Consider the following 13,515-nt stretch of genomic DNA (forward strand, 5'->3'; position numbering starts at 1 on the left):
TTAGTCATTCCTAAATAAGAAACAGTAAAACAGGGATTTCTGAAAATATATTTTTCCCAGGACACGCTGGAGGGATTACGTCTCTCGGCTGGSCTGGGRACGCCTTGGGATTCCCCCGGAGGAGCTGGAAGAAGTGGCTGGGGAGAGGGAAGKCTGGGCCTCCHTTCTGAAGCTGCTGCCCCCGCGACCCGACCCCGGATAAGCGGAAGAAAATGGATGGATGGATGGATATTTTTTGTTTGTTTTATATTCGCAGATTATAAAATGTAGCATGTTTTTATTCATATGCCAAAACAAAATGAAGTCACATTTTAATTCTGTCTTATTTCAATTTTCTTTCTCAGAAGTTTTCTTTAGGTGGCACTCTCATTAGTCCATGCTGCAGGGCTTTGATCGTGAGGCAACATCAGGATAATTGTGGATAACAAGAATACATTTTTAAGCTTTTCACCTGTAATTTGTTCTCATCTTAATTTATAAATATGTGGCTTGTGTAACTACCACAATTTAGGAAGACTTGGGGTCTGACTTTTATTCAGAAAAATGAGACTTCTTATCTGGGCTCAAAGTCACTGCAGGTGTCACTGTTGCTTCTCCTTTTACCACATCGTGTGGCCATAATTGATCATCGGGTTTTACTTCTTGCTTCAAATACATAAAAATTACAACATGACAACGTTTCAGTGGTGAAAACATTTATTAAACACATTTCATTTCCTACATTATTGAAAAAAAAACAGACCATTGTTTTTAAATAAATTAGGTTTAAATGCCTAACCGTAATTGTGAGTAGGCAAGTGAATCACAATATTAACCTAAGGCATGTATATTGCAGTTAATCACTGTGCTGTGTTGTTTAATCATCGCAGCTCAAAAGACGGGAAAACCTTTCGACTGAACACAGTTCTTTGTTGTTTTTAACTCTTCGCTGTGTCTCTTGCTGATTTCCGCTGCGTCTACCCGCTCTGCTGGTTTCAACATCAGGCACACAGAAAGCATTGATTCTTAAAATTTCAAGTAATACTACCAAGCAATCGTAGTTCTTTTCTTTCCTTAAGGCAGTGCAGTTATTGGGCTCAGTTTCAACGGGTGGTGTACTGGGGACTGCAGGCAAGAGGTAGGGAAGGTGAACATGGATGTCTCAAAGTTTTTGGTGCTGAAAGTGGCGGAGAAGTCATTGGCAAAAAACGAGGCTGACTCTGTGACGCACGGAGTGGCCGGTTCGGGCGTGGCAGCCATGGCCGGGGGGTTGGACAAGACCTCGGACTCGAACTGCAACAGCTGGCCCATGAAGCTGAAGTTTGGCGAAATGACGGAGCGCCGCTGCTTGATGACCTCGAAGGCTTCATTGAGCCTCAGTTTCTGGGTCCTCATAATGTACGCCATGCAGATGGTGGGCGAGCGTGAGATGSCTGCTTCGCAGTGCACCAGTACCTTCCCTCCCGATTGCTTCACTTGATCTAAAGAGGAAAGAAAGGAAGAAATCTTTGTTGAAATCAGTTTTTTTTTTCTCAGAATCACAGTTTAGCTGCATAATCATCACATTTCTTCTCAGCACGCTACATATCTAAAGTTACTCTGGTCAAACAAAGACACCAGCCTTCGTGGCGCAAGGAGACAAACGTCTTTTGCTGGTGTTAGTCACAAAGCACACCAGCTCCTGCACCAATGTGGGGGCGCTGCATTCAGCCTCCATACTCACAGATGTGTGTCCTATACGTGCTGCGCTCCTACAGGTTTTACCCGTACATCCTACCACCTCCACACATATCTGCTTTCACCTATCTCTCTAAATGTCCCTTCTTAAATGCTTCAAGAATTCTTAGAAATTCTCCAAACACCTACAGGTCTGTACTTTCATTCGCCTTGCGTGCAAGTCTGATCTACCCACGGCTGCAGACAGCAGTTTCATTAGCCACTGTGCACACCTACACGTCTCTCTGCATCACAGGAACTATGAGGGCCACTTCTATCCGTTCCAGAGAGCACCTCTTGTTAAGAGAGCGACACCAACCTGAATTGAGCTGGACAGGATCTGTGGGTGTTTTAATGGTCGAAGTTTGCTCTGAATTAACAGGACATACTTCAGTGGGTCAGCAATATTCATTATCCTCCCCCGTCTCACCGTTACATCAGTTAGACACATTTGGGATTTGCTGATTGATTTTAATTTAAGACCAACAGCTGTGATTATTTGTGTACCCTGCATGTCTAATGGCTGATGAATTTCGGAAGCGGCGTTTGAATGTAGGCTAAACCTGCTCCCGGGAACACTTTTGATGCCTTATGTAACAACCAGGCTTACTCAGAACCACGTCCCCAAACAATACACGGTACTGACAATACAGGTCAGGCTAGCTGCTTGTGGATGAGCTGTGTCTTTAGATATGCCAAGCTATAAATATCCCATTGTGTATTACCTTTGCTACTGCCGTTATGCAGCAGTCCCATTACCTGTCCTACATGCCGTCCTTCCCTCTGTAACAGATTTCGCTGCCCTGCTGGCCTCGGGGCCATCAGTAATTTCCATCTCGTACGGACAAAAAACCCCTCTCTTACTGTGCATTAGTCACCCAGTATTTACCCTCCACCCACTCATCACAAATAATAGCTTGTTGTGCTGTGTGTCTCAGTCAGCCTACAAATTCTGACCCCATTGCTACGGTTCACCTAGTTGTCACACTGACTGACCACACCCGGCAACGCAGGGATTTGGCCGCGGCGCTGATGACGGCATCGGAGAGCCGTCTATGCGTTAAGACGGAGGAGGACGGAAGGAGATCGGAAGGGTATAAGGCTAGTGAGGAAATCCTGACTGACAGAAGTCTGGCTGGGTTATATCGGTGAGGGATTGAAGGCTTGTGATGACGATAAACTGATTACCGCTGGGTTTCTCAAAGCTTTCTAGTTGTGAATGGCAGCAGGCTTGAGATAGAGGGAGACTTATTTCAAGATGCTTTTCAAAAATAGCAATGCCTATGTATAGGTATAGAAGTCTTTTTGTATCTCAGCCTGGGTATTTTTAAGATTTGAATATTGTGGCCATTAAACCCGTACATCGTCCTAACTTAGCATCCTTGCAGACTTGAGGGATTAAAGTATTTGAGTACCAAGACTTTTGTCGTAAAAATATCCAGCCACTCACCAATGAATTCTATTGCCTCCTGAAAGTGTGAGCTAATGTCGGCCATGGGGCTATCCTCCACCGGGATCCACTTGTAGTCATAGTGGCCCCTGGTCGGATGCAGGTCCCGACGCGACACGTTGAGCAAGGCTGTGATGTGAAGGTCGCTGAGATAGTCCTGTCTAGAAGCGTGGTAGGCACTGCCGAGGTAGAGGAAAGGCAGGATCTCTACGGGTTTACCCTAGAGCGCAGAGAAAACAGAAACATAAGTCAGGTGTTAATGGGCAAGAACACACAGCCTCTCAGAGAAGACAAAACGTCCACCGCCAGCCTCGATCCATCAGCTTTTACCCACCCCAAACCATGAGAAAGTGCACATTCTGTTCATTTACGGACAAAAACGTGTGGTGGAAAATGGAGGAATGGAGCCATTAAGGGCAGTAGTACCTCGCAACGTGTCAGTCAGAGAGACACAGGAGGTCATTCAGATCTGAGGCTTTCTCAGGCTTTCTATTTATAGTACACATGACAGAGGAAAGGTTGCAGATGAAAGCCTCAGTGAGAGGTTGCGCTTCTCTCTTTTTTTTTCCTTTTCTTTTTTTTTTTGCAGTATATATAAAGAACTGAGGAGCACTGAAGGTCAGGGAATATTGTGATGTGGCTTTGATGTCAAATATAAGCCTCTCTGATACCAGCGTGGTTCTGCGTGTGCCATATATAAAAAACCTGACAGTTTGCAGCTGTGTGGGAGTGGAGGGGTGTTTCCATACCTGATCATAATCTGGTTTGCGGTGAGAAAGCTTCTCGCTGTGGCTGCTGACTCTTTTCTCGGTTTCAGTTCCGCTCTGGTCAATGGTTTTCACCTCAGTGCAAAGTTCAGGGTATTGAGAGTAGAAGTTTTCGTATCCTCCTGAGCGAGCAACACACACACAGAGAAATGCATGTCACGGATATGCATTTTTAGAAAAGAAGCTTAGAATAATTACAACACCACCGCTAGCCTACTAACGCCTTCACACAAGAACGCACTTCTTGTGAAATGCCAGTGTTTATGAAACAGTCTTAGCGCGGGATTTGAGAGTTTATAACCTGATTATAGACGCGTAATTAATTACAGGAGCCCTCACTAAGGGGACCGGTAATCCGTTTAGGCCAAGCATCCTGACAGACGGAGATGGATGCGCTTCCCAACACATTGCCACGACCTCAGATGAACCTATTACTCTTGACTATGTAGTAAATATTGGGCTCCGATGAAGGAACCGAGCTTGGTTCGACATCTTTACCGCCAACGAAAGTCGCTGCAGCATCAAGCTGCGTCTCTCCAGCACTGACTCATCCGCTCTACTGACGTACGCAGGACATTCATTTCTCCAATAAGTGAGAGAAAAATAGCTTCGATGAAGCGATGAAGATGCTACCAAAATGTTGGTCAACAATAAAAAAAAAAGAAGAAGCCATTTTAAGGGTGAATCGCGTAGGCTATTTCATGGATTTTGTCAGACTGCATGTATCTAATTATGACAAATATAATATAATATAATATAATATAATATAATATAATATAATATAATATAATATAATATAATATAATATAATATAATATAAAGTCAATCAAATCTGTCATATTGGGATATTTATATCATATCCTTGTTACTTTATTAATGCTTACGACTTTCAGCCTGAAACAGGGAACAAAACCATGTAATATGAGAAAAAATGAATTCAAATTCTCAATTTGGATTTCATGAATTCAGTTTATAATTAACAAAACTGAACCAAAAAACCCTGGTATATAATAATAATAATAATAATAATAATAATAATAATAATAATAATAATAATAATAATACATTCTTACCTTTCAAGAAGCAGATGCTTGCCCCGCTCGCTAGATGCGACAGGGTGTTTATTACTATTTGTGCTACACTGTCCTTTTTCAGCTTCTGCCAGTGGGACGTCCGGTCATCGAGAGCCACGATCGCCGATATGCTCCCTTCCCGGAGCCGAAACAGGGCTCTCTCGTCCGGGATGACGAACTGCAGAGGCACAGGCCCTCCCCGGGACCTCCGGACCACCAGAGAGTTGAGATTGACGTTGACGGACCCTTTAATACTGGAGTTCGTGAATGAAAAATAGGGTCGACAGTCCACAATGAGACAGCTCCCACACTCCTTCCTGATGATCTTCTTTAGACGCCGGCAGTCAATGCTGGAGACCTTCATTTTCTTGTTGTTGTTGTTGTTATTGCCTTAAACAACTGAGCTAGATGCGAAAGCGGGCGAGCGGCGAGCCCAGTGCGAGTCTGTGCCTACATTTCCTCCAAGGGGATTCCGGCCGATCGGTTTTATGTGAATGGGACCTCCGGTGAGTGACGTCGAGAACCATATATGGACACCGGCGCTGGTGTGTTCGCAGGAAAAAACCCGCCCACGTCCATGACTCCGCTGTGACTCCGCCCGTGGGCTCTGGTAAATAATAAGAAACCCTCTACAGAAACTACTACTGATCCAGCCATTACTCACTCCCCCTCTCCGTCCCTCCGTAAGATGCTCCACCAGTCTTTTCATGCAGCCGGTGCTGAATGCTTTTCGAGGTCGCAACGCCATGGTTTCTAAAGAAGACGGCCGTCACACCGTCTCAGTTATTGCATAACAAAGCCTTTGCGGCGGGTTACTGTTTGCATGATGCGAGGTTTCTGCAAGAACACAACAAACGATGCAGCATCATGCATGCGTGTGTTGCCTATAAGGAAATATTTTCTGGACACACCGGATCCAAAAAGTGTGCATTTTGCAACTGCTAGACTTGAAGTTACTGTGATTAAAAAAAAAATGATCATGATAAATCATTTCAAAAGCCCTGTCTACCCTTAATGTGACACACAGTGAAAATGTTGTGCAGCTTTTGCTCCAAAAACCTAACATTAGCTGGAATGAAGCTGCTCTATCTTAAAAATCTTCAAGCACAAGTATAATTTAAATAAAGACACATTAATTCAATAAAGTCATAATTTGGATCAAAATATGCAATTATGCAAAGGTTTACCACAAAAGAAGGGTACAAAAAATAAAATAATCCACCGCAGCACAGTAAGAATTGTCATCAGCAATGTTGACATTGCATTACATTTATGTTTCTTTAAGATTATTCAAAAGGCTAGACTGAAACTAATCAGCGACAAGAGGCTGCCAAGAGGCTAACAGCAACACTGACAAAGCTGCAGGAGTTTCTGGGAAGGGCTAGTCATGTTTTACATGAGACAAAAAGCTCCTGTAGTTTTCTGAGTCCGGATCGAGAAGGACTGATAAAAAAAAAAAAAAAAAAGAAGAAAAGCTTTAGCTCCCAATGAAAAAGTTTGCACCTGTTTAAAACATTCTCAAATCTCTGGGAGAATGTGTTAAGGTCTTATAAAACTAACCAAAACAAACAAACAAACAAAAAATCTGGCTCACAATTTCAAAGCATAGATTTTGAAATCTGTACATGTCACGTTTAATAGTGAAATGTGTCCGGTACTGATACCGGCTGAGGAGGAAGCGAGTGATTCAAAAGAAACATAAAAAGCCAGATTGCGGTTTGCAAATGTATACTGTGACAAATACCTTCACTTTTGGAGACATGTTCTGCGGTCCGGTGAAGCTAAAGTGAAACTGTTTGACCTTAATGACCGATGTTACATTTGGAGGAAAATAGGAATGGAGGTAAATCTGCTAACACCATCCAAGCTGTCAAATATGGGGGGTGGCAGCATTATGTTGTCGTTTCACTGAATGAAGAACATGAAATAGATGGCATCATGAGAAAAAAATATATATGTGAAGCAACATCTGAAGACATCATTCAGGAAGTGACATAAGAGTCACAAATGAGTCTTGTGACTGTGCGTCCAAATAAAAGAATGGCGTCGCTAGTGGAAAATCAGTGTTCAGGTATGTCCTAGTCAGAGTCCAGTGGGCTGTCGATAACTCACGACTTCACAGTGTGGAAAACTACTGCAAGACAGAGAGAGTGTGAAAATATTACCAAGTCAAGATGTGGGATGTTCATAAACATTGACTGACTCCTCTAAGACTGAATGCTGTTTCTGAATCAAAAGGTGCTTTTACAACATGTTAGCTTGAAATTGTGCACACTTTAATATTTGTCTCCTTATGAGTATTTTCAGTTTTAATTGAAAGTATTTAAACCACATTTGAGGTGGAAAGATTAAAAAAAAAATTTGTATAATTTCCTTTTCAATTGTGGTCACGTTTGTAGATAGTTGAATTCAATTCTACGTATGATTAACTTTACTTAATTTATATTTACTCTTTAGAGTCAATATTAAGCTCACTGCTTGTATCCAAAACTACAAATATATGAAATGGAGAAGGGGGAAAATGACCAGCACACGTGGAACTGCCCAACTTCTGATTTTATTCGTGACACTTCCTTTTTTTGAATGCATAAAACGGAGAAAAAAACAATGTTAGTTTGGTCACTCGGCATAAAAATTAGCATTGCGTTTTCCATTTTCCTCAGAAGGTGGAATTTGAATGTTGAAACGACGTCAGAGCCAAACTAACGCTGTTTACGGCTGCCTGTCAAACAAAGCGGTCAGATTTTGTAATCGTTGTGGTCAGGCGCCAGGTTGACCAGGCTGTCTACACCTTCAAAAACCATCAGTCGCCAATATTTTTCAATTTAAAACTGAACATGATTGACTGTTTATGTATTGGGACATTATATCAGCTTTGACTCTTATTGCACAAGAAACAGATTGGTATAGAAACCACAGGTTGTCTTAAGCATAATTTAGCTCTTTTTTCTTTTTTGCAGGCAGAATCATTTTCAATTGTTTAATTATCTCAAAGTGAAATGGCCACTTCCAAGCTGACCCAAATTAGAGCCACAGCCTACAGCGGAACAACAGGACAATCGACTGGAGATTGGCAAGAACAGAAATCTTAAATCCTGGCACAATTGTTCTTGGATTAAGGAACAGTTTAGTGAGGAAAACTTGTGGCGCTGAGAAAAATGACAAACGTGAGGAGACCAGGTGAAACATCGGAAACGGACCACAACAACCTAACATCATGAAGTAGGAATCCACTCGAAACGCGGAACTACACGCTTCAGGCAACGCACTTCCCGTCTAACAAATAACACTTCAGTGCAGCTAAAATTATAAACAATCCACTCCAGACCCTAACAGTAGCCGCGACTTCTTTGGCCCTGCGAATTCTCAGGAGTTTATATTTGTGTTAAGGGCTTATGAATAATCCTCCATGTGGGCTGGTCAGGAATGTAGCTGAGTTTCAGGAAGAGATCAGGCAAAGCAGCTGACAAAAGCAACCTCTAACTTCCGCCCGGTCCCACGTATAGCCCAGTGAACCAGCATGACTTCTCTCCAGCATCTCTCAGCCTGTAAGCCTAATCCCCAAAATGAATTAATGGGCTTAAACGTCACTCGACCTACCCGCACACGACAAGAAATCAATCCTGACACACGGCCCAGGACTCTGTTTGGGTTCAGTTGGCATTTGGATCTAAATATGGATGCCCACAGAGACTGCAGACCTTACATCAACAGAAACTGGTCAGAACTTGTAATACTTGAAAAAAAATCCTGACATCCTGTTTGGGGGTGGAGACGGTAAGTTCTGAAATGCTGAGATGTATTCCCAAAATGAGGAGGGTAGATTATACAGGGTTTTTTTTTTTTTCTCAGTCTGACATTAAAAAGACGTAACATTTCCTGTTTTATCTTAGTTTGGATCCTTTCTAATTTGTGTATCTGAGAATAAAGAGACAAACAGTTGCTTGGAGGGTTTTTAATTTACTTTCTTCAAATATAGACGTCTGGATGAAAAAGATTATTATGTCTACCAACATATGGAAATGCACAAATGATGATGTAGTTGCTTTTGGTAGGTTAATTTATGACATTTGAGTTAAATAAAGAAACTCATGTGGACATAGTTTACACTTCAAACATACTGTGTCCTTCTGTCATATCATGAAAAAAAGCACAAAAAAAAACAACGAAACTCACCAGGAAGAAAATTATGGACCTCCACTGATGTGCAGTCCACCCCATATGTGAATTAACCCAAGAACAAAAACAAAAGACCGCATGAAAACGCTAGGTCAGAGTGCTACTATCCACAGAAAAACAAGTCTTTTTTGGTCATGGGCTAAAAGGTCGCTCGACTTGGAAGAAGCCATTACTCCAAATTCAATACAAACACACTAGATTAATGTTTGGAAAGTCACATAAGGACATAACCTTTTGGTCTGACAAAACTAATCACCAACATCACAGTTGGACAACAAAGAGGGAAGCTTTCAAGCCTCAGAAAACACACATCAAACACTTGCAGTGTCTATAAAAAAGTATTTACCCTTTGTACGTTTTATAGTTTTAGCAATCAGTCATGATTAACAAAATCTGTTTTTTTTTTGTATTAACTTACAAAGAAATCCCTTTAATGTCAAAGTGAAAACTGTCGCCTACAAAATTACCCCAAACATACTGCCAAGTTAGTCTCAAAAACCCTGATCTAAACTTTTAGGCAATTTGTAGGATTTGTAGTGGAAAAAGTTACATTAGCAATGCAGCCAACAAAATTCTGGCAAATAATTGTGAGAAGGTTGTGAAAGAATACATGAATATGTTTCCTAACTCTACAAAACAAAGTGTTTTGAAGCCTCTGTAAAAAATATGTATTTCTTATGCAGTGTACATAAATATTTAGTTCCACCTGTACTTTATTTTGCAGTTTTTTGTGCCATAAAGAGGCTAAACATTTTTGTTCCTAGGTGCATAACATTAGTGTTGACCAAAAGCTGCAATGACAAAAAAAGACAAAAAAATAATAATTCTATATTACATGTGACATATTTATTTTAAATGATTTGCAGCAGTCGTTCATTTACACATCTCATTAAAAGAAGAGGTAAAAAAAGAGAGAAAAAAGCCAAAAGATAAGATTTTCAGCAGATCTATAGGAAAAAGATTTCTTTCAATTTACGTGTGCAATTCTGCAGATGCTTTAGCAAAATTATTAATTATTTTCTCCCTCCACTCACCGCTGACCTAGTAAATCCATACAAAAACAGCCCATGTAATTCATCTGAAAAGCTCCGTGGGCAACGGACTCAACAAGTAGCTGTTACATCATGTGTCTGAGGCATAAATGCACAAGAACAATAACAGAAGCAAGAAAAACAAGAAGAAAGGGAGAAAGAGAAGGAGAGAACAGCAGGAGTCCCAGAAAGTGAGAGATGGACGGATACTGACAAAACAAAAAAAAAAACCAAGATCAAATAAAACAGTAGACTGTCCTTCTGGTTGCCGTATTATGATTTTATGGTGTAAAACACGTTCAACTGCCTTGTTGCTGAAATGTGCTGTGCAAATAGACTTGACTTTTACACACATATGAATGGATGTATGGATGGAAAGGTGACTGGATRGCAGCAGAGGATTAGAGGAGGCAGCAGGCAGCGTGCCATATGGCCCGGTCTAATCTGGGCCTGTGACATCACTGATGCGAGGGGAGGCCCACCATCCGTTCCTCAGCCCACGTCTCGCTGGACGGGCCCATTGTCAGCTGTAAACAATAACACCGTGCCCAGGTGAGCCAAATGTTTCTCCCTCGGGGATTTTTATTCCTTTTCGTTCTCACAATAACCACTTTTCCCTCTCCTCTGACACGTAAACGGTCGGCATCCTCTCTCGACAGGCTTGCTCCAGCCTTTGAGCTGCTCTGTAGAGCGGCTATAATGTGTTCGGGAGGCAGGCAAAGCCCCGCAGGCCGCCTCAGAGGACACGCCTGGGTCGTGTGAGCTGGAGTCACAAGTGCAACAGTCTCTCTTGCATGGAGTTTGGCATCATTTTACAACAAAAATTAAAGAGTGTGTGGGTGGGAGGCAAATTCAAGAATTATTCTGCAGCCTGCAGTTTTGCTTTTGCTTTGCTTACTTACGATGCCCTGAAGAAGCTTTTATGCCACTACAACTTGTCCACTGTTTTCTTTGAAAGAACTACAAATTTCGGCGTATTTTAATTAGATTTTATCTAATGAACCCACACAAATAATTTTAAAGTGGAAAGAAAAAAATATATTTCTTTTAACTCTGGGAAGAGTGTGTGCAAGGGGATAAATTTAGCATTTTGCAGGTAGGTTAAAAAGTGTCACCTGACTGGAGCGCTTAATTCTTTATGAACTCTACATTGTATGAACCCTACATTGCGCCATGCTCTTTCAATTTTTGAACGGTAGATCTGTGTGAGATGTTCAAAACCTGAAACACTTTGATAACCCAACCCTCCATTAAAAGCCTCCATGACCTGTCTGGAACGCCGCACCAGACAAAATGAGTATAAAAAAAAATTAATAAGAAATCAACAAAACGTACCACTGTAACTTTATCTTTCACAAACTCACACATTTAAGTTTAAAATCTAAAACTCCCAAGACTTACTTGAGTCAAAGTGTAGAAGTTAGCGCATGTTCATTGGTCATCATGTGGCGTTTGGTGCAATAATGTTCTAATTTTTCTTCTTCTTCACAAATATAAGCTACCCTGTGATAGCCTATCACAGAACATTCCAGTTCATCACATTGACGTTTCTGGTTGTACATGACTAAATGTAAAAAAAAAGACGATAAATGTCCTAGACTTTCAGGATATGTTAAATCAGCCTACTTGAAGTCCAATGATTTTATTACGTTGTTGCTTTTTACATCTTCCAGGAAAAATTATTTGTTTCAACAAAAATTTTAACTGACTAATCCCCAAAGAGCGGTCAATTTCCTGTACGCAGCATTTCTTATCAGGTTCCATTTTTGTGCTTGCGTCTCCTTTTGCACCCGACAAAAACTCTTTTCCAGACTGCGTTTGCATATGTTCGTTTGTATAAAGYTACTTCCTGTTGAGAAAGCCCCCTTTTTTTCCTCTCTTCCATGTGACTTATGAAAAGAATCCATACACAATAGGACGCCTTCGCAGGGACATACAGTCCGGCTCAGCTTTCCTCCTCTCTCAGCTCCACAGGTGCTTCCTGGCTGGAAGACAGAGGCTGCAGAGGATGATGCCGTTTCCCAACAAGGCCCACATTACTCACCTAGGCTGACCACTGAGTGCAGCAGATTGGAATTTTATCAGAATCACTCAAGACGGAGAAGAAGCTGGAAATCACAGCTCACAATGAAAACAGTGGCAGTGAGTCTGTGCCACAGAATTCATACATCGCAATATGTAAATAAAGGTTATTTTTGTACCATTTCCTGGAATGCTTTTAAACTGTGCGTAGGCGCAAAAGTCCTAATATGTAAAGAGTCTCAAAATGTAGTTGAAAATAAGTGACGTGAATTTTTTTTTTTTATCAAACTATTTCTATATAAAGTTTGTTCAAAAATGATCATACAGCAGTTTTTCTCTCCAAACACAAATGATCAGCTGATTATGTTTTATCTTGTGGTTGTCTCGGTAGTACATTATTTTAAGTATTTTGTTTGTAGATGAGTCATTTTAATCATTTCCCTTTTTAAATTTTGCTTCTATGACTTGTAGGAGGGAAAGCAAAAAAGCTTGTTCCAAACTCTGGGATTTCAAGGAATACAGCCAATATTAACTTTGAAGCCTGATTCTAACATGAACATGGTGGGAAACACAAAAATATTGCCCACACAAACACAACAGGTAATAAAACAGGGAGGCATTTTCAGCACATCAGAAAACACAAAACAGCAGCACCAGAAAAAGCTCAAGAATGAAAACGAAATGTCAGCAAACAAAAATACGATGCCACAACTCACAGAATATATTACCTCAATATTGAAAGGAAACATGTATTGTAAACAAAAGTAAAACAAGAAAGAAAAAAAACAAAAAGAATTTCGTGGGACTCATTGGAATATTTTCAAATGTGAACATTTTAAAAACCTGGCTTATTTTGTGAAAGGAGATTATTAGAAACAATGGTGCGAAGGCACCAATGTGTTCAACAACAGTTAAACTGTTTACCGGGGTTTTTCCACATCTCTTTCATTTTGTGCTCTCTCTGCTGCCAATAAACTTGGTGTGTTTTGAAAAAGTTTCTGACAAAGAGGAAGTGGCGTTCTGTTTTTGAGAAAACGTGAGTTATGGGAGAATCCTGGCAGTGCTGCAGCCAAGTGCTGCAGCCATGTTGGCGTACTTCTTCTTCTGTGTCTTGGTGTTGTTAATGTCAAAGATCCAGGCTCTTACTGTCGCAGTACAAAAGTATATATATCACAGCTGTACTTAATGACACTTCTGTAAACGCTTTAAGGGAAAAACTGCAGCTTAGAAAAATATTGCAGCGTAGACTGACCCTGCTTCAAAAACCTAGAAATTCTGGAAACGGCACTAGACCTGTG

At 41.0% G+C, this 13,515-nt stretch overlaps 1 protein-coding gene and 1 long non-coding RNA gene across 2 annotated transcripts; one reads left to right on the forward strand and one right to left on the reverse strand.

The window, feature by feature from the left end:
* Positions 1 to 683: 683 nt before the first annotated feature.
* dusp5 (dual specificity phosphatase 5) lies at positions 684 to 5,460 on the reverse strand. Its single transcript, XM_008410888.2, has 4 exons — positions 4,986 to 5,460; positions 3,895 to 4,034; positions 3,146 to 3,365; positions 684 to 1,460 (listed from the first exon to the last, which is right to left on the reverse strand). Exons 1-4 carry the CDS (start codon positions 5,347 to 5,349, stop codon positions 1,054 to 1,056), a joined length of 1,131 nt encoding a protein of 376 aa, XP_008409110.1. The 5' UTR covers positions 5,350 to 5,460; the 3' UTR covers positions 684 to 1,053.
* A 2,801-nt stretch (positions 5,461 to 8,261) lies between these two features.
* Positions 8,262 to 13,268, forward strand: LOC103465696 (uncharacterized). The gene is made up of 3 exons (XR_533834.2): positions 8,262 to 8,762; positions 10,575 to 10,747; positions 12,162 to 13,268. It is a non-coding gene; the product is annotated as an uncharacterized LOC103465696 (long non-coding RNA).
* The last annotated feature ends 247 nt before the right edge of the window (positions 13,269 to 13,515 follow it).

The sequence above is a fragment of the Poecilia reticulata genome, linkage group LG1 (assembly GCF_000633615.1).
Source record: "Poecilia reticulata strain Guanapo linkage group LG1, Guppy_female_1.0+MT, whole genome shotgun sequence".
Taxonomy (NCBI): domain Eukaryota; kingdom Metazoa; phylum Chordata; class Actinopteri; order Cyprinodontiformes; family Poeciliidae; genus Poecilia; species Poecilia reticulata.